Source organism: Salvelinus alpinus, chromosome 5 (genome assembly GCF_045679555.1).
Source record: "Salvelinus alpinus chromosome 5, SLU_Salpinus.1, whole genome shotgun sequence".
Classification (NCBI taxonomy): domain Eukaryota; kingdom Metazoa; phylum Chordata; class Actinopteri; order Salmoniformes; family Salmonidae; genus Salvelinus; species Salvelinus alpinus.
In genome coordinates this window covers 41,053,294-41,073,421 of record NC_092090.1, presented here as the reverse complement: position 1 = coordinate 41,073,421, position 20,128 = coordinate 41,053,294, and the positions used below count along the sequence as shown (strand labels likewise).

The 20,128-nt window shown below is 41.4% G+C and overlaps 2 protein-coding genes across 3 annotated transcripts; one reads left to right on the top strand and one right to left on the bottom strand.

Annotated features, from left to right (window-relative positions):
- Positions 1–568: 568 nt before the first annotated feature.
- LOC139576182 (NEDD8-activating enzyme E1 regulatory subunit-like) lies at positions 569–7,407 on the bottom strand. The gene is made up of 20 exons (XM_071401938.1): positions 7,249–7,407; positions 6,658–6,761; positions 6,481–6,541; positions 6,343–6,373; positions 6,178–6,249; positions 5,759–5,838; positions 4,444–4,553; positions 4,203–4,312; positions 4,032–4,094; positions 3,873–3,936; positions 3,638–3,729; positions 3,445–3,504; positions 3,199–3,332; positions 2,804–2,879; positions 2,557–2,596; positions 2,238–2,324; positions 2,031–2,123; positions 1,782–1,896; positions 1,521–1,570; positions 569–1,397 (listed from the first exon to the last, which is right to left on the bottom strand). The coding sequence occupies exons 1-20, from the start codon at positions 7,296–7,298 to the stop codon at positions 1,288–1,290; spliced, it is 1,602 nt and encodes a 533-aa protein (XP_071258039.1). The 5' UTR covers positions 7,299–7,407; the 3' UTR covers positions 569–1,287.
- A 467-nt stretch (positions 7,408–7,874) lies between these two features.
- LOC139576181 (carbonic anhydrase 7-like) lies at positions 7,875–19,625 on the top strand. Of its 2 annotated transcripts, none has more exons than XM_071401937.1 (7): positions 7,875–8,078; positions 8,740–8,937; positions 12,397–12,515; positions 14,226–14,321; positions 15,148–15,210; positions 15,366–15,521; positions 17,860–18,145. In XM_071401937.1, exons 1-7 carry the CDS (start codon positions 8,042–8,044, stop codon positions 18,037–18,039), a joined length of 849 nt encoding a protein of 282 aa, XP_071258038.1. In that variant the 5' UTR covers positions 7,875–8,041; the 3' UTR covers positions 18,040–18,145. The 2 variants fall into 2 exon arrangements, with proteins under 2 accessions (XP_071258038.1, XP_071258037.1); XM_071401936.1 differs by having other exon boundaries at positions 7,902–8,078; positions 17,917–19,625.
- Positions 19,626–20,128: the final 503 nt, after the last annotated feature.

The following is a 20,128-nucleotide window of genomic DNA, read 5'->3' as shown; positions in this document are numbered from 1 at the left end:
GGCTGGCTGCAACACAAATCAGATCATATGTAGGCAATGAAGTGGCCATAATTGTTCTCAATGTTTCCAGAGACTGGGACATTGAACAAGAACATAGTGACTAATCAACATAACTGGTTTAGGTAGGCTTCTCATTAACATTTTATAGCTAATGATGTCTGGTACAGTGGGTGCTATATAGTCAGAACTCAGGAATTATTCACTCAACACAACGATCCTGAGTGTGCCGTGTGCCTACCGTAAACATGTTCTTCCTGCCGACATGGAAAGATCCCCCTCTACTGAATGTAATCGGAATGGGATTAAAGAAATTGCTCCCCTTTTCATATAAATAATGAACTATGCAGGAATTTATGTGCTGAAACAAAATACAGAGCATTTTTTATTAAATTGGAGGAGAGAAAAAAAAAGCCGTACTCCCAAGAAATCTTTATGGTGAGTTTCTGCTCCAAGTGTATAGTCAGCAGAGTGCCTGCTCACCACAGAACACACACTGCATTTTGTGACAAACACCACTCCACCAATGCTCTATAATCTTAACTGGGGAAGGAACCAAAACAACAACATATTACACAGCTCTTAGAGGATTTTTTATTTATTTATAGAGACACTTGTGTCATGTTGGGGTTATTCTACCAGTCAACAGGAAAAGGTAACGATTTTTTTTCACAGCGTATATCACCATCAGGCCAATGTCTTGGGAATTGTGCCCAATCACAGTCAACTTCGGGCAAATTAGGGTGGCAATTTTGCTTGTTCATCATGAAGCTCACATGATAGTCAGCTCATTTTGAGTTGGACATGACAATGTGACCACTACTGCTGGCCATGTAAAGTACCATGTCCAGACCGTTTCCCATCAGGGCACAAGATGTTGGAGCACAATCAGAGTTCCTTGGGTACCTAATGTACAGGTACACCACATGCATTTACCTCAAACTTCCATGTCTGTTTAGTGCAGGATATCTTTAGAGGAAATAATTCAAACCCTGGGACATTTCTTGAATGGTTTGAATTTGGCAGGTAAATTATTAAAATGTACTAATAGGTGCAACACTTCATGTGTGAGAATAAACCAGCCAGAACATAAACATTGAAAAGTAATCAGAAACAGTCCATCAGCATTTCCATCTTTCTTTCAGCCACAACATAATAATAATACGTGGAAACATACAGTATGAACAAAGTGTTCCAACTACACAAACTTCCAGTTATTGCTGCAACATTCCATTCTTATATTTTACAGAGGGGTTAAGTGCATGTCATTAAGGAGGAAAATAACTTTTCCTACAGCTGAAACGTGGCAGTTGTCTGGGACATGGCATTGTAGATGAACGTGTTGTTGAAGGGAACAAACTGACGAGTGATGATTTTGATAGCCTCTTGTGCAGCAGATCCTAAGGAAACACATTGAAGACGGTACATTTGGACCAACTCCAAGAAAACAAAATGTTTATCCCATAACAAAAATAGCACGAGGATGCTAGACCATAATAGGATCCAAGTCCTGTAGAACTCACCTCCCAAAAAGGATGCCACTGTGTGTGGTTCAGAAGCACCATAGCGACAGCTGTCGAAGAGCAAAGTGAAATGACATGTAGATTATTTAATCATGTTCCTCTCCTTGATGATAACCTCATTCCCATTTTATAGTTCATGGAAATATTGTGGCTAAATTACAAATATAAACACAAAAACTGTAGGGAGGTTTTGCAGTAGGCTGTAAAATGACCATTCTCTCTGCAGAGAACAGTTGACTGGACACTATGCACAAAACATACAACTCGTGGATGTAGTCATCTTTCACATTGACGTTCAGGCTGTACTCCTGCAGAAGGCTGTTCACACACAGCTTCAACTTGCTAATGTCTTCTTCTACTTGGTAATTGTAGACACCTTCAAAAAGGAGGAAGAACATATCTGGAGATGGGCAGTTTAACATTGCAGAACACAGTTTAGTTATGCTGTGTGCCAGGTTGTGTGTGACAGACAGTTGTGTTGGGGGCAGAACTACGCCAGCCTAGCCGTACCTGGGTAGCGGGAGTGCTGCTGATAGAAACGGTCCACAGAGCGCAACATAAGGTACAACACCATCTCCCCATCTGCACTGTCCATGCAGGAGGCTGAGGAGAGAGAGAAGAATCTTAGTATACACTACCAACACACATAATCAAAGGGACTCAAAATCAAAACATTAGCCAAATCAAGGTGGGGCGTCTGTACGGTGTTGTACTTACTGATCTCATCTTTATTGACCGTCTCCGCGCTGTATTCTTCAGCCAGAGACCTGCAGCGCACCACCCTCAGGAAGGCAGCGTTCTTACCTGCAGACCGAAACACACAGCACAGGGCCAGGGCTCAACCTACTGCACAGTGTTCCCTTTCATCATGGGTTCATCAAAGTGCAGCCACACTACTGTATGACAAACAACACCTGACCGACATGACCCTTTGAGTTACTGTTAAATGAGTTAGAGTATTCAATTTACATTCCTGCCATATTACGTGTCCTGTTCACATTATGATGGTTGTGTGTGTACTTGTCAGAATACTCACAGAATAGTTTGATGTCCTGCTCAGATATGCTCTCTGAGGGCTTTAGCAAGAGAAAAGACAGAAGTCAATCCAATTAACTAGATGATATCAGAAATCAAACCTTTTTACAATCTATCAAAGGTAATAAAATGTTGATCCTTACACAGCACTACTGCTGCATAAGTACTAATGCAGGAGAGTTACTATGTGTTTTTGACATCGCATGAGATTAAATATCCCTGAGACTACAGAATACATTTTCACATACCTTTCCAACAGACTGCAGGAGAGACTCTACATGCTTAGACACGACGGAAGCATCTTGCATTGCCTTCTCTCTATAACTGAAAACATATGCCTGCATTAATGCCCAGGCCAGGACTATGATGATCATGCCAGCACAAAGCATACCTTGTGTTCAGGAAATAAGGTTAAGGCACAGGAAATCGTAAACAGTGGAAATTGCAGCGTCATATGGTTTGGCACATACAATTTAGCTATGGACATTGGTTTATTATACAATGACTGTCCTCTCCTTGATATGCCCCACATTACAAGCATTGAGCTGTGCTCGCTATTAACTCATACAGCAACTGACTTTTTAATTAAACTGGCGGCTGGCTGCTTGCCATATAAATTAATAATATAATTATCACCACCTACATATTCTGGAGGTTGATGAATTTCTCTGAGTCCGCAATCATGTCTGGAATGGAGCCGCGCACAGGTAGGTTTCCGCTGCCGTCGTTTTGCACAAACTCCCTCACTGCTCGCGTCATCACCCAGAAGGCTGGAGTCTGCGTATAGCAGAGAAAGACAGAACAACCAGTCATGCATTAAACCTACAAATAAATCATTCACAGGATGCTTCAATCATGGCCCGAGTAGACGTGTCATATTTAGATTCACCTGTGATGTAATGTCATTGCATTGCTCTCCATTGAATATGTCGCCAACGCCACTTGAAATCTACAGAGGTGAGAGTGGAGTTAGCAAAGTTGACAAGAGTAGCAACTTCCAGTGATCTCGTGCAACCAGCAGCGCGGATTAACATAATACGGCTGAAAGGAGTGAGGGGGTTTAGGGGTATGAGAAGAGCCACCTTGGTGGTGTTAAGGGCTGTGTTGACGTTCTTGATGGCCTCCTCAAAGTTCTCCTCATCCTCAGGAGTTCCCTTCTCACTCTTCAGGATTCCTAATGGAACCAAGTATCATGAGAACACAAACCATATACAGTCAGGCATGATCTGGATAAGATAGTGTCTGTAGACAACTAAAATTCGGTGAAAATGTAAAAATGCAAATGAAGTCAAGAAAAATCTATGTCAAGTGAAATACCTTGCCGTATAAGCTGTTTGAAGGCCTCCTTCTCTTTGTAGTTCTTCGGGAACTGAAAATTGTGCTAGGAAAAAAATATGTATTAAATTGTCAGCTCTCTTGCACCTCATATAGGGTGCTGTAGAATGTGCCTTTGATTGTTGGTCACAGAAGTATTACCTCACTGAACCACTTTTCTAGGTATTTGGCAACAATGATGATCCATGGTGTATGACTGTGATCCTGCAGAACACAAGAGCATAAGAAAATACATGAACCAGTGAGGACCAAATTACAACTAAAATACAAAACACAACAGTGGCCTAAAAAAAAGAAAACGCCCAAACACACCTTCTTCCCCATTCCCTCCAAGTCGTAGGACTGGATGTGGTTCTTGAGCTCTGCAAAAGGTTGGTCAAGCCTCAGGTCCTCCAAGGCATTGTCTGGATGAGACTCAATCACTAGAGGGAGTGATCGCAAACAGCTTGTTTGAGTGTTTTCGATTTACTGCAAGAGAACACTGACCTTGAGTGCTTGTCACCATTACTACAGATACAGCAATACACGCGTGACTCACAAGCGTTTACTATACCTGTGTGCTCCTTCACTACTAGCCTCATGTAACCGACGAGGCCATACGTTCTACACACCAGGAAAGGTATGTTTGCATTCCACAACACTGACCCCAGTCTCAAACATGTGCTGTGAAAATAAAAACCAAAATTATTTACATGACAATAGAACGTTTTTAAAAATATATTTGATGTTACTTTGTAAGACTATCACAAATACCAAATAAAAATACTTCAATTGAAATGTACACTACCGTTCAAAAGTTTGGGGTCACTTAGATTTTCTTTCAAAAACAAGGACATATCTAATTTTTTGTCCTTTAAAATAATATCACATTGATCAGAAAAGCAGTGTAGACATTGTTAATGTTGTAAATGACTATTGTACTATTCATTAAATAGTACCCGCAAAACACCAGTCTCAACGTCAACAGTGAAGAGGCGACTCCGGGATGCTGGCCTTCTAGGCAGAGTTGCAAAGAAAAAGCCATATCTCAGACTAGCCAATAAAAATAACAGATTAAGATGGGCTAAAGAACACAGACACTGGATAGAGGAACTCTGCCTAGAAGGCCAGCATCCCGGAGTCGCCTCTTCACTGTTGACGTTGAGACTGGTGTTTTGCGGGTACTATTTAATGAAGCTGCCAGTTGAGGACTTGTGAGGCATGTTTCTCAAACTAGACACGCTAATGTACTTGTTGCGCAACTGAGCAAGAGGACGAGGCCTAGCAGTCCTCTTTCTATTCTGGTTAGAGACAGTTTGCCCTGTTCTGTGAAGGTAGTAGTACACAGCGTTGAACAAGATCTTCAGTTTCTTGGACATTTCTCACATGGAATAGCCTTAATTTCTCAGAACAAAAATAGACTGACGGGTTACGGAAGAATGGTCTTTGTTTCTGGCCATTTTGAGCCTGTAATCAAACCCCCAAATACTGATGCTCCAGATACTCAACTAGTCTAAATGCGGCCAGTTTTATTGCAGTTTTCAGCTGTGCCAACATAATTGCAAAAGGGTTTTCTAATGATCAATTAGCCTTTTAAAATGATAAACTTTTATTAGCTAACACAACGTGCCATTGGAACACAGGACTGATGGTTGCTGATGATGGGCCTCTGTACGTCTATGTAGATATTCCATAAAAAAATCTAACGTTTCCAGCTACAATAGTCATTTACAACATTAACCATGTCTATACTGTATTTCTGATCAATTTTAATGGACGAAAAATGTACTTTTCTTTCAAGAACCAGGACATTACTAAGTGACCCCAAAACTTTTTAACAGTGGTGTATGTCTAAAAAATATGTGTAAGAATAAGAGGATGAATCGCACCTTTCTGGCAGCTGGACACCAATCACCAGGGTAAATCTGTGGAAGAAATCTGGGTCGTTGTCCAAGAGCTTTTCAGGGCTCTATAATGGAAAATAAAATACCAGATCACAATAAGAGTTTGACAAACAAGACTGATCTACTATAAGTGCTCTGCTTGTTTTAGAACACTCATCAATCAATACACTCAGATAAAGAAGTGCACTTTGTTTGCAGTGAGACCCATCAATGGCTACTCAACTGGTGCAGCGTCATAGTAAATCTATACCTTGATCGGAATTAACACAGATCTACCGCTATACCCTGAGGATCGTGTAGTCAAATCTAGGATCTTTTTTCATATGACAAAATCTGTGCAGGGAAAGCTGTGACAGCCCTCTTCAGGAAGAACTGCTCTACTGCTCATAGTTGAAAACACAAACCTCCTCCACAAAGTTGCCAGATACATCAGTGTTCAGCTCCTGTAGCAGCTCTGTGGCAGCCTGAGCTCGGTTCTGGAAAACACACCATCCCAGAAGACTTATTATGACATACTGCATACAGGTAGAGCTAAGATATTGATAGAGTAGAATAGCATAATCGTTTACCCTTCCTATGCTGTTGTTGCTCAGAAAAAAGCTGAGTAGAAAAGGAAGGTAAAGACAGTATATTGTATAAAACATTTTAAGATTAAGATCAAAAGCGCTTCAATGAGGTGATAAACAATAGGCCTATCACGTTCTTACTTATTTCCGACGTCTTCCCCGGAGACTTTGTGTCCATCGACAATAGTGAACGCTCCAATGCCTGATGAAGAGAGCAACTAGCTTAGGTAGGCTAGCCTACTCATGTATTCCCTTAGAGCAGTGTTTTCCCACTCTTGGTCATCGGTCTTTTCTAGTATCAAATATTGAAATATTTACCTGGAAGCACAAGGTTCTTGAGTATTTCAGTCCCAGATGCTGTGGAATTGATCAGGCATACGTGTGCATTTTCAAGTTCTTCTTGGCCATGGTCTCCCCACAATCTGAAATGGAGTACAGGCAGGCCATCATAACAACGGCATGTTGCTTATCTCCTTGTCATCTTCAATGCCTTGTTATTTACCTATTATCACATCTCATCTGGTATGGTAAATAGATGAGAACAATTAACCTTTTTGAGATTCAGTCAATGAATGACACCAATTCTGGCTGGTGTTGTTCAAAGTAAATTAGTTGGCTAGAAGCTATAGCAGACAGCTAACAACTGACTGTAACAGGACAGCTAGCTAGCATGTCAGTGAAGACTAGCTACAGTAGCTAGCTATAATACTTTTAAAGCATGCTGGTTGGCTGGCATAGTTAACGTTAGCCCAAGAGAATACAATATCAAGCATAAAGTCAGTTAACGTTACGGGCTTGCTAGCATAACTACATTAGCTAGCTGCAGTTTGTCAGTGGAGATATATCTAACTCATGCAACGGTTTAGCAAATAACTGTATAATTTTCACAGAATTTCTAGCTTCACATACCTCAATTGTCTATCGTATTTCTGGTCTTTAGAAGCTTTAGTAACTGCCATGGTCTGATTGGAGAACCCCACCGGTTAATTTGATAGCTCCATTCGATGATTCGATAGAGAGACAAGTGGTTGAACGCAGTTGTAAATTCAAAGCTGCACTTTCGATTTAACTACAGTTGACCACCAGAGGGAGTATTAGTGAACATTCAATCGATTCAAACTTGCGCAAAATGTAATTCATTAATTCTGCCACAGTTGCACTACCTGTTCAGACTAATCAATGAATTTGAATTTTGAATGACATATTATAGTAAGATGTGATGTGTTCTTTTAGATGCGACTTTTTAAATGTTGATTATATAATCATACATATTAGTTATGGGTTTAAGCTGGAAAAGCAAAACAACACTATACCCATTGAAATATGTGCCATGCATTATCATTAAAACATGTTGTGAGACATGTTATTTCGTTAGTTCAGAGGAAAGTGTATCTTAATTGGCTGCTGTACTAGGTCTAATTATCATAAATGAGGGGTCTTTCTATAGATGTTTTGAAGTACAGTAACAGAAATCAAGCAGGGTAATTGAAAAGGGGGCGTGGCAAGTAAAGCTCATTACGATTGCCATACGTCGCCACCTGATCATCCTTCCCAACCTCCACTCCCAGACTTCATCAACACTGCTCACACACCAGCACTTCATCTTCGGCACGCCATTTATCCCATCATTTCGTACCGTCTGGGCTGTGAGTCGAGAGTCAGTCAGCATATAGAGAAGGTGAATCTAAGCGGAATCCTCGCAATGACAGGACATCATTGGGGATACGGAGAGCAGGATGGTAAGTAAAACCTACCAACCTGGGAGAGCATCGCTATGTAACCTACTGTAGAGCACACCGTAGCACAGCGCTGACCTTGTTTGGGGACGCTCGGTCGCTGCGAGTGACAGGCATTCGGGAAAGACTGCATTTGTTTCTGCAAGACTGGATGCATATTTGATTAAATGCTTTTCTATTGGCAATAGTCTATAATCACATCTATGTTTTGAACTATGTCTGCATCGGACCACCTTTTATTAAGAATCGACAGTTGACTGATTGGCTAATTAAAAAAAATATGTATTTTTTTCTGGTTTGCTACGTTCTGGGTGGGGATCTCGCATTGGCATTCTCAGACAATAGTGCTAACGTTGAGAGTTACAGTAACTGTTAATACGAGATTAGCCCAATTATCTTTAACCTGCATGCCACCTTATTTAGTCATCTATTCAACAAGCAGGTTTTAGCAAGTCTTTGAGTTCTAGGAGTGTATCAGTATTGTTAAGGTATTGAGACCTATGATCAGTGTGTTGATTGATGCAGAAACCTAGAATGTTATGTCCTGGTGTGAAATTGAGAATGTCATGTTTTTCTTCAGTTTTTATAAAATGGTGAATTAATGGATCTGATCTCCTTTCGTTACATAATGTCATGTCCAGCTCTGACCATCTTTGTTTCTAAGGTCCAGATGCATGGCACAAAGACTACCCCATCGCCCAGGGCAATCGCCAGTCTCCCATAGACATAGTTCCTGAGGACACTGTATACGACGCCAGCCTGCCTCCCATATTCGTCTCCTACGACCACTGCAACTCAATCAACATCTGCAACAACGGCCACTCTGTGACCGTAGAGTTTGATGACACCGATGACAAAACAGGTAACCGCAACGGAGGGGAAGAGATCCTTTGTAGACCATATAATCATCCCTGAGTGGAAATCCTCTCTCACAGAGAAAATGCGGACATAAATACAAGCAATATTGAGATACAGTATTGTTTCAGATTCGATCATCGACCCTTCAACTTTGACTGAGTGTGAAAGTCACCCAGCCCAGGAGGTATTTATCACTGTATATCACTCTGGTGGGTGGTTGTTTCTGGGCACCTCTATCACTCATGACTTTGACATTAGCCAACACAACCACTGTATTGGTAAGGGGACACTATTATGTTACGGGTACTGTGTAGTAGTACTGTCATGCTATAACCACCACCCTTGCATGCACATGTGACACTTATTTAGTGGATGCAGTCCTACCTATGCCAATCAATCCTACCTACATATGCAGATTAATTTAAGGATCAGTGACACCAGATTCTCCACCTTCGTCCATTCTGAGCAGTGAAGTAGATTGTGGAAGCCTAATGCCCTAAATGACAAAGCATTTACTTTTATTGCCAGGAAACCTCAAATGTTAAATATTATCCATTCAAAATATGTTTTGGATTTGCATACTCCATCACAACCACCATCAAAATGTGGTTGATGGATAGACCACCTACATTTGTATATCATTAAGGCCACTCCTACTGGACTGTATGATTCAGTGAGATGTGTTTTGGTGGATATAGTGAAGCCAGTATTTAACTGTAGGAGTGTCTGTCTGCCAGAGCAGACATCTGACCACATCAGGTAATCTTCCTGGTTGTGTCACATCTGTTTTTAAACTGACAGTCGAAGTTAACAAAAGTCATAGACAAATAGAAAATGGGGAGAGCCGCTTTGGTTCTGTGGCATGAAAAGGTAATAGGAACCAACGGTCTGAATAGAATGACAACCAAATAAGTTTGGGCTTGTATTTTGAAAAGTGGTAACTGAACGCCTACTGTACAACAAAAAGGTGTTCGATCTTAACAAAAAGGTGTTCTACCTCAGTGATTTCATACCCCTGCACATCAACTTGGTACTCGTACCCTGTGTATGTAGCCAACTTATTGTTACTCGTGCATTTTTTCCTTATTATTATAATTTTTTCTCTCTACATTGTTTGGAGAGGCCCGTAAGTAAGCATTTCCCTGTTAGTCTACACCAGTTGTTTACGAAGCATGTGACAAATCCATTTAATTTGAAAAAGGCCCTCCTCAAAAGGAAAATAGCCATAGCCACAACTGATTTTGTTTTCTGTCTCCAAAAAAGTGCGGCTGTTTGGCTAAGGTGCAGATCACTATGAAAACAAATTCACAGAAACCAAACAAAGAAGTTCCATTCTGCATGACATGGTCTTATGATGGATAGGCTTCCCTATCCTTTCACCATCAGGAGCTGGTTAGAAGTTTCATCACCTAGGCATGCCCATTTTGTCCTGTTTCCCTTTTGTGGTTGTGTCCTCGTGTGTGTGTGTGTGTGTGTGTGTGTGTGTGTGCCTTTTTGTACATGTGTGTACATGCCTAGTGTATCATTAACTCAGGAAACGTATGAACATGCTCTAAAGCACACATTACCAAGGTGCCATTCTTATCCACCCAACCATTTCATGCGGATGAATTATTCGACGCATGAAAAAAAAGTCCAGAACGGGCTGATGGAAACAAATGCAGGAACAATTTTATAAATGTCAACAAACAATTTGTCCATTTGACATGGTGTGATCTTTGTTTGTAAGTCAAATGTATGATGCGAGAAATAGCGGAAATATCTTTGTGCAAATATTGATCTAGAAACCATCCTATCGAAGCAAACTTGGAGTCACGCAATGATATTATGTTGTGTGGTCCTCCCACTACAACTCAGGAAAGCATGCAGTTTAGTAGGTTACTGACAAAATAAAAATATATATGACAAAACACACATCACGATGAGAGACACCACAACACTACATAAAGAGAGACCTAAGACAACAACAGCATGGCAGCAACACATGACAACGCAACATGACAACAACATGGTAGCAACACAACATGGCAGCAGCACAACATGGTACAAACATTATTGGGTTTATATATAAAGGATATTTCATGCTGAAACCCTCGTATTAAACACCAATGGTATTCACTAAATTTACCGATTTTTATATTTTGGATAATGTTTAACAGCTGTCATTGTATGTTTTTATTTGTAAATCTTATTTAATTATTTCATCTATTTTACACGTGATAAGGCCACACAGAGGGCCAGCGATAAATAGTACACAAAAGGGCCACTAGATGTCTTGTGATAGATTACATCAAATCCTTGCAAGATACACACATTCTGGTAGTTTGCTGGTAATATGCCTTGCCTTTGCAACACTAAGCTTGATGCTCATTTCCAATAGATATTGAGGGTCTTATTCTGGTGACATGATGATTCGACGCTTGGCTGCCCTTTGACAAATAAAAATAATCTTGCTCTTATCCATAATAATCTCATGTAGGAAGCACTGTGTCTGTGAGCTGTTGGCTAGAGCACACATGCCCAGACCAGAGTGGGCACATTTGCTATATAACGCAACAACTTTTGTGACAAAACCATCAGGAGAATGGAAAATGCAATGGAAACCCATTGAACTTGTAGTTGTTTATTTGGTACATGGGGAATTTAACTGCAAAAGTGATTTTTATGTGCACTACGTCATCACAAACACAATAAGTCTGTTTGGTGGGAAAATTATTTTAGAATATTAGCATAATCTGTTGCCAATTAGATGGAAGGAAGGAAACCTATCTTGTGACACTCCGCTCTCTGGCATTCTCTTCACCTGCCATCACAAAGATCTCGTTGTGTGTGTATATGGGTAGACTGTGTGAACCTGTGTGTGTGCGTGTGTGCTTTGCTCCAGTGGTATCAGACCGAATTTGTCACCTACTGCCCTGGCCTCCCTGGAACTCTTCAGTAAAGCGACAAACTGTCCTACACTGTCACAAACAGAGCCCAGCCCAGACACTGTCTATCCTAGGGACCTTATCCCCAGCACCACCCCAATTAGATCAGTTAGTGATGGGACAAATCCTAGGCATATCAAGACACAGGCTCAAAATACTCTCATTTGTCTTATGTCAGGTAAAGTAAGGCCTTCATGAGGACATAGTTGTTTTAATACAGTACCTGTTTAGCCAAATGCTCTCTAGTACTGTAGGTAGATAGTTATTAGGAAGAGTAGTAAACAGTGTGGTTGTGGGACAAGGCGCCTTATGTGTCTGTCAGTGTCCGCTAGTGTCCGCTGTCTGTCAGCTTAGTGAGAGTGATTTTAATGAGCAGTGGCAGGTGTTGCCATGTTGAGTTGCTCTTCCAGGCCTGGTGTGTGGTGGTTCTTGCCTGCTTGTCTGGTGTGTTGTGCTCTGCAGTGGTACCATGCTAGGCACGAGGCATAGAGGTGTGGCAGTGGCTGACTGATGTCTCTTGTCCTCTGCCCTGACAGTAATCAGGGCAGGCCCCCTTGACAACGCCTACCGGCTGAAACAGTTCCACTTCCACTGGGGCGGGAAGGGCAGCCACGGCTCAGAGCACACCGTCGGAGGGAAGACCTACGCTTCAGAGGTGAGTGTTTCCCCTATCACACAGACGGAGCCTAGGTAACCCCATTTTCCCCGGCATACAGTGCATTCGAAAAGTATTCAGACCCCTTGACTTTTTCCACATTTTGTTACGTTGCAGCCTTATTCTAAAATTGATTTTTCTTTTAAACAATCCTCATCAATCTACACACAATGTCCTAGTAATGACATAGCAAAAAGTTTTTTTTTTATTACATTTTTGCCCAAATTTCTTTTTTAACTGAAATATCAAATTTACATAAGTATTCAGACCCTTTACTCAGTACTTTGTTGAAGAACCTTTGGCAGCGATTACAGCCTTGAGTCTTCTTGGGTATGACGCTACAAGCTTGGCTCACCAGTATTTGGGGAGTTTCTCCCGTTCTTCTCTGCAGATCCTCTCAAGCTCTGTCAGGTTTTCAGGTCTCTTGAGATGTTTGATCGTGTTCAAGTCCGGGCTCTGGCTGGGCCACTCAAGGACATTGAAACTTGTTCCGAAGCCACTCTTGCGTTATCTTGGCTATGTGCTAAGGGCCGTTGTCCTGTTGGCAGGTGAACCTTTACCCCAGTTTGAGGTCCTGAGCACTCTGGAGCAGGTTTTCATCAAGGATCTCTTTGTACTTTGCCCCGTTCATTTTTCCCTCGATCCTGACTAGTCTCCCAGTCCCTGCCGCTGAAAAACATCCCCACAGCATGATGCTGCCACCACCATGCTTCACCGTAGGGATTGGTGCCAGGTTTCCTCCAGACGTGACGCTTTGCATTTAGGCCAACGAGTTGTTTCTCATGGTCAGAGTCCTTTAGGTGCCTTTTTGGCAAACTCCAAGCGGGCTGTCATGTGCCTTTTTACTGAGGAGTGGCTGCCATCTGGCCACTCTACCATAAAGGCCTGATTGGTGGAGTGCTGCAGAGATGGTTGTCCTTCTGGAAGGTTCTCCCATCTCCACAGAGAAACTCTGGAGCTCTGTCAGAGTGACCATCGAGGTCTTGGTCACCTCTCTGACCAAGGCTCTTCTTCCCCGATTGCTCAGTTTGATGAATGATGAAGGCCACTGTGTTCTTGGGGACCTTCAATGCTGCATAAATGTTTTGGTACCCTTCCCCAGATCTGTGCCTCGACACAATCCTGTCTTAGAGCTCTACGGACAATTCCTTTGACCTCATGGCTTGGTTTTTGCTCTGACATGCACTGTCAACTGTGGGACCTTATAGACATGTATTCCTTTTAAAATCATGTCCAATCAATTTAATTTACCACAGGTGGACTCCAAGTTGTAGAAACATCTCAAGGATGATCAATGGAAACAGGATGCACTTGAGCTCAATTTCGAGTCTCCTAGCAAAGGGTCTGAATACTTATGTAAATAAGGTATTTCTGTTTTATATTTTTAATACATTTGCAAAAATGTGCTTTGTCATTATAGAGTATTGTGTGTAGATTGAGGATTTAAAAAATATATATTTTAGAGTAATGCTGTAACATAATAAAATGTGGATTAAGTCAAGGTGTCTGAATACTTTCTGAATGCTTTGTACATCTGCATCTATATTTGCCAAGAAGTAGTTTTCCCTTCTCTGGTTCGGTTGACCTCCTATAATAGGTAACTGGTTTGTTTAGTACCTGAGACAAAGAAGCAGTGTTTCCCTGAATGTGGGTGCTTGTCTCAGGCTTGTCCCTAACCCTGCTGCCCCTCCTCCCTGTTTCCTCACGCAGCTTCATCTGGTGCACTGGAACGCAGACAAGTACAAGACATTTGGGGAGGCAGCGGCAGCCCCCGATGGCCTGGCTGTCCTTGGCATCTTTTTAGAGGTGAGAGGATCTCCCCCGGCACCAGCCAGCAGCTGTTCATCTGTCAGCCAGTAAATTGCTTTGGAATTGAATCTCTTTCTGCTTCACCAGGGCTGTTTAACAGGGATTAGACTGAAGACCAGCAATCACTGAAGGAACAATGTAAAAACATGTTATGATATTATGTCTGAACAGAGAGGACAAAACAGTTCACACGTGTCTGTGTTGCAAATTGTTCATTCATACCAGGACCATGTGGAAAATGTGGCGCGCACTTTTATAGAGAATGTATTTAAATAATACAAAGTATATAATGTATGTGTTTTTGTATCGTATTGATAACACATTGATGTAGACACTGACTGTACAAAGCATTAGAAACACCTGCTCTTTCCATGAGACTGACCAGGTGAATCCAGGTGAAAGCTATGATCCCTTATTGATGTCACTTGTTAAATCCACTTCAATCATTGTAGATGGAGAGGAGACAGGTTAATGAAAGATTTTAAAGCCTTGATACAATTTGAGATATGGATTGTGTATGTGTGCGATTGACTGTGGAAGGGCAAGACAATATTTAAGTGCCTTTGAATGGGGTATGGCAGTGGAGGCAAAAGGGGGTGCAACTCAATATTAGGAAGGTGTTCCTAATGTTTTGTGCACTCCGAGTATGCATACAGTACATGATGGTCAAATAAACATATCAATATATCATTGTGGCAATGTGTATAATCTACTGTGTATATATTTCGAATGTTAATGGAAAGCCTCATATTTTCTCATATGACAATCTGTTTGGGCTAATGTTAGAAGGTTGAGATAAAAAGGGAACCTGTTTTATTTACAGATCGGAGATGAACACAGCGGTTTACACAAGATAACAGATGCTTTATACATGGTGAAGTTTAAGGTAAGTCATAATGCAAAAGAATGAATCACCTGATGAGTGACTCGAATGATTCAACAGGGCATTTGAAAGATATGTTGATACTCTGATAAAAGACTCATCTTAAGTGTAGCATAATCCATATTTGTCATGCTATTTTTTGTTCTATTTGCACCCAGGGAAGCGTTGCAGATTTCAAAGGTTTCAATCCAAAGTGCCTCCTACCTAACAGCCTACACTTCTGGACATACCCGGGTTCCCTGACCACGCCCCCTCTTCACGAGAGTGTCACCTGGATCGTTCTGAAGGAGCCAATCATAGTCTCAGAGAAACAGGTGGGAGCCCTCACCATCTGGGTAGGGGTGAATCAGTACTACCCGGGCCTAACCAATATGGAGATATCTCTGCTTATGGAAATGTGGGGTCTTTGCCTAGGGAAACCACAGTGAACCACTGCGTTTGTCATGATGTAAATGATGAACCATTTGAATGACAGGCGTCTGCCCTGATGGTGGGTGTTCTACCCTTCATCTGCACTTCATCTGCCCTTACTCCATCAACACCAGAGAAAAGTTCAAGAAAGAAAAATGCACTGAGATTTTTACAGATTTATTTTGAAGTGTGGGAGTGTCTGTTGAATTTATTCTTTTGAAATTGATAAGTAAAAGAATGTCAAGGCTCACTTGCAACACTATGGCTGCGTTTACACAGGCAGCCCAAATGTGATATTTTTCCCACTAATTGGTCTTTTGACCAATCACATCAGATATTTTCAGATCAGCTCTAGAAAAGATTTGATGTGAAAAGATCTGATCGTGCAAAAGGCTAATTCTTGAAAAAATATCAGAATTGGGCTGCCTGTGTAAACGCAGCCATATTGTTGCAAGTAAGCCATCAAAGTGAACCTTGACATACTTTTACTTATCAGTTTCTGTTTGACAATAGACCAATTCATTTCTCTCCTCTTTTCATGGTGAATGGTTAATGATTTGAAACATCAATATAGTTGCTTATCGATGTGAAGTCTTTATGACCATTAGTGAGTGAGCTGGGTTTGTCCTTGAGCCGTCTATGATGTTACTGTGGCTTCTCCAGACGGAGGGCTTTGATTGGAGGATGCCAGGGGAGTAGGCAAAGGCTGTGAGTGGATTACTGCATGTGTGGCTCTTGGATGCCATGCAGTGTGTGTGTGTGGGGGGGGGGGGACTCAGTCGGGCTGCAGCAATGGCCTGTTGAAATCCAAGTGGGAACCCTAGATGTGAAAGACCTCTTTGTGGATCCAGGTGTCACAGCTTAAGCTCCATTCAAACAGTGGGCATTACCCCTGAGCTCTTGACAGTCACGCACACATCGATATCCTTTACTATGTAGCTGTGCAGTGCATATTCTCTGAATTACTGTTGGCTAGATTATCCCTTGCATGTGCTCATATAGCTTGAAAAAAGAGGTGAGTCTATCTACTCTAATGGTGGAATTGGCTATTAGACCATTTCATTCATTTAAAATATTTACTTTACGCTTAGTAGTTCTAATGAATTCAAACCACAGTCTTCTATAGCTAAATGGATAATTGAAGACCCATTTATTAACTCGGAGAGATTATCTCGTCTTTTCTTGTTTTTTTTATCATCAAGAAAGCAGTCTACAGCTTTAGGGCAATAAGTGAGTACTGTGTCAGGGATCTTGTGTTATGGATGTGGAGAAGTAGACTGTTTGAAGTCGGGGTGCATGCCCAGCTCTGCTCCATTATACAGTGGTGGAAAAAGTACCCAACTGTCATACTTGAGTAAAAGTAAAGATACCTTAATAGAAAATGATTCAAGTAAAAGTGAAAGTCACCCAGTAAAATACTACTTGAGTAAAAGTCTAAATGTATTTGGTTTAAAATATACTTACATATCAAAAGTAAAAGTATAAATACAAAAGAAATCCTTATATTAAGCAAACCAGGTGGCACCATTTTCTTGTTTTAAAAATGTACGGAAAGCCAGGGGCACACTCCAACATTCAGACATAATTTACAAACGAAGCATACGTGGCAGTATGGAGGACCAGGGATGTTCTGTTGATAAGTGTGTGAATTTGACTATTTTCCTGTCCTGCTAAGCATTGAAAAATGTAACGGGTACTTTTGGGTGTCAAGGAAAATGTATTGAGTAAAAAATACATTATTTCCTTTATGAATGTAGTGAAGTAAAAGTTGTCAAAAATATAAATAGTAAAGTACAGATACCCCAAAAAACTACTTTAGTAGTACTTTAAAGTATTTTTACTTTGGTACTTTACACCACTGCCATTATAATAGGCTGTTTACCAGGGAGGTGACTGCATGCCTTCCAGGTCCCCTCCTGGGCTGGCCCTGTTTTGTGTTCTCAGCCTTTTTGCGATGGCACTGGGAAACGTAATTAAAGTCACCTTTGGCCCATCGGCATGCTGTCTGCATACTTCTGTTCCTGGCCTGGCTGACTGTGCTGGGCCTGGGAGCCTGCTCCCTCCCTGCTCCTTCGCTGCCCTTAGTGTAGGACTCCAGGGCACAATCCTTTGATCCCTGGGAGCTGATTAACGTCATGGATGGAAACGTTTTGACCTTTTTTAATTGTGAAATTCTTTGGGGATACTCAGCAGGGAAAAGCCCTTCTTACGTAAGAGACTATTGTGTTTTTCCTCCCTCAGACACTGCAGCCAGGGACTACAAGGTGTTTCTGTCTGTTTCCAAACATCTCTCCACAGATGGGAAAGTTCAGGATGCTGCTCTTCAGCGGAGAGGAGGAAGAGGGCAGGAAACGCATGGAGAACAACTTCCGACCCCCTCAACCCCTGAAAGGCCGGAAGGTGCTAGCATCCTTTGACTAACTTGACTGCAAATAACCTCCAGGTGGCATAGCCTAACATATGGTCTATTATATGTCAGAGTGAATGTCTGAATAGAGTTTCTTCTCAACCTTGAATAGTTTTACCACTGGTGATGAATATAGAACAAGGGGTATGAAACATCACATCTCCCTCTACTGGTCAATTACTTTCAACCGCACTTTAATTGAATGTCAGATGCTGATATCGACGTTTGAAACAGTCATAATGACTACTATGTGCCGTCTGCACAGTTCTCTATTTTTAAATATAGTAGCGATCTGTAACATTTTTCTGAAGTGAAAGATATTGCTCACATAGCCATCTAGACATTGCCTTGACAGAAAACAGCGTAATGTATGTAACTCTGTAGGGATTTATTTTTATCTGATTGTACCTTTTTCAAACAAAAGTCAACGTGGCCTCATGGGTGTAGTGAAAAGCGTTTAAGTCAATGAACAGTCCCCCTCCACCCCAAACGCACGCACACACCATTTTCTGTCCACCCAGTGGATTGTTGTTGTTTCGCCTGCTATTGTTTCTATGCAAGGTGCTATATCTTCTTCCCAAGGATTTAGCCACACCTTATCTACCAATGGAAGATGATGCCAGTGCTCTGTAACATGTTGTCTGAATCCTGACGGCCTCTTGGTGGTAATCTATGTTGATCCATATTTAGATGGGCTATTGCAGCTGGATCCACATCGTCCTACAGTAGTTGCCATGGATCCTTTAACCCAACACTCACAACTGGAGGTGGAATTGGATTAGCGAGCGGCTGCCAAATTTCAGTTGCTCAACTGTAAATTAAGAGTTTACTCCGTACTTTCCCTGTGCCCTGACAGCCCAGTGATTGAAAGCTGTACATCAGCTTTAAAGATGCCAAGCATGCGCTGAATAGAGTATTGAGTTCATGTTGGGTCAAAACAGTTCCACTTTTGAGAAATGAAGGAGAGGGCGTACACATACAGTACATTCTGTATGGAAATGAGACACTTCTGTAATGGGTGTATGTCCATGTCTTTGTGTGCTGCTCATTTCTCCTGTGCCACAGAACAGCCTCCTCCCTACAGTCGGTTCCTACACTACTGTATGGTACGTTGTTGCAGGCAGGGTGACGCTCCAGTTCTTTTACGATAATGGAAGGTCTCAGTAAGTGAAGGTCATAATGATTAATAGAGCCCCACTGTAGCGACAGTTGTAAGAGAGATTGCTCCTCGGTACACTATGTAATTCCTAATGAAAGTCTGCCAGGCCTGTGTGTTTGAGTAGTTTTACATAAATCTGTTCCATAGATAGAGGTGGACCTTACCCATATAGACAAACTGGTAGGGGGACACTCCTCTGCCTAGTTCCACCCATGGGAATTAAGGCTTGGAACTGGCACTTGAGCTATCTATTTCAAACAATTGATATTCTACAATATCAGGAACATTATTTATTCAATATTTAGTATGTGAATCATTTTGCATGAACTGGTGACAATTTAATTGACTTGTTTGTTTTGTAAATTGTAGTTCTTCAATAATATTAGATTGATTCAGTACTGTTTCAGAAACAAAAGATGAGATTAAAGGAAATCTATCAAACTTTTTGTTGCCATTAAAAGGCTTGTGTGGAGTATACAGATGACCTTTTTAAAAGTATGTTTATGACTAGTTCAAGTGTGGGTCCCAGAATTAGTTCACAATCACAATGGTGACTGCTGCAGTCTCTAAACATGAGTCACTGCTGCCCCTGTGTAGTCTAACAGAGAGCAGAGAAGTAAGCGTTTGGAAACAGTTCCTAATGAGCCCCATGCAAGTACAAAATGCATTACAGTGGATTACTTTTAAACCCAACATGTATAGTTTTTGCTGTCCATTCCTGACTCATCAGAAACATTTCAATCAGTCCACTGAAATCAGTAAACACAACAGTTTACATGATCACTGATTTTCTTGACAGCTATTGATGTGTGAGGAATTTCAGTATGCATTGAACCTTGAACCTGGTACAAATGTACACTACCCTTCAAAAGTTTGGGGTCACTTAGAAATGTCCTTGTTTTTGAAAGAAAAGCAATTATGAATTTTTTTTTGTCCATTTTTTA

Bases quoted from the DNA above. Each gene is read 5' to 3' on its own strand.
- LOC139576182 (XM_071401938.1), bottom strand. From the start codon at position 7,298: ATGGCAGTTACTAAAGCTTCTAAAGACCAGAAATACGATAGACAATTG. The intron at 4,095-4,202 runs GTGTGTTTGGGC...TGTGTTCTGCAG, and splicing joins TGGAGGGAATGGGGAAGAAG to GATCACAGTCATACACCATG. The intron at 2,880-3,198 runs GTAGGTGGTGAT...ATATGTTTTCAG, and splicing joins TTCATCAACCTCCAGAATAT to TTATAGAGAGAAGGCAATGC.
- LOC139576181 (XM_071401937.1), top strand. From the start codon at position 8,042: ATGACAGGACATCATTGGGGATACGGAGAGCAGGATG. The intron at 8,079-8,739 runs GTAAGTAAAACC...TTTGTTTCTAAG, and splicing joins GGGATACGGAGAGCAGGATG to GTCCAGATGCATGGCACAAA. The intron at 14,322-15,147 runs GTGAGAGGATCT...TTTTATTTACAG, and splicing joins TCCTTGGCATCTTTTTAGAG to ATCGGAGATGAACACAGCGG.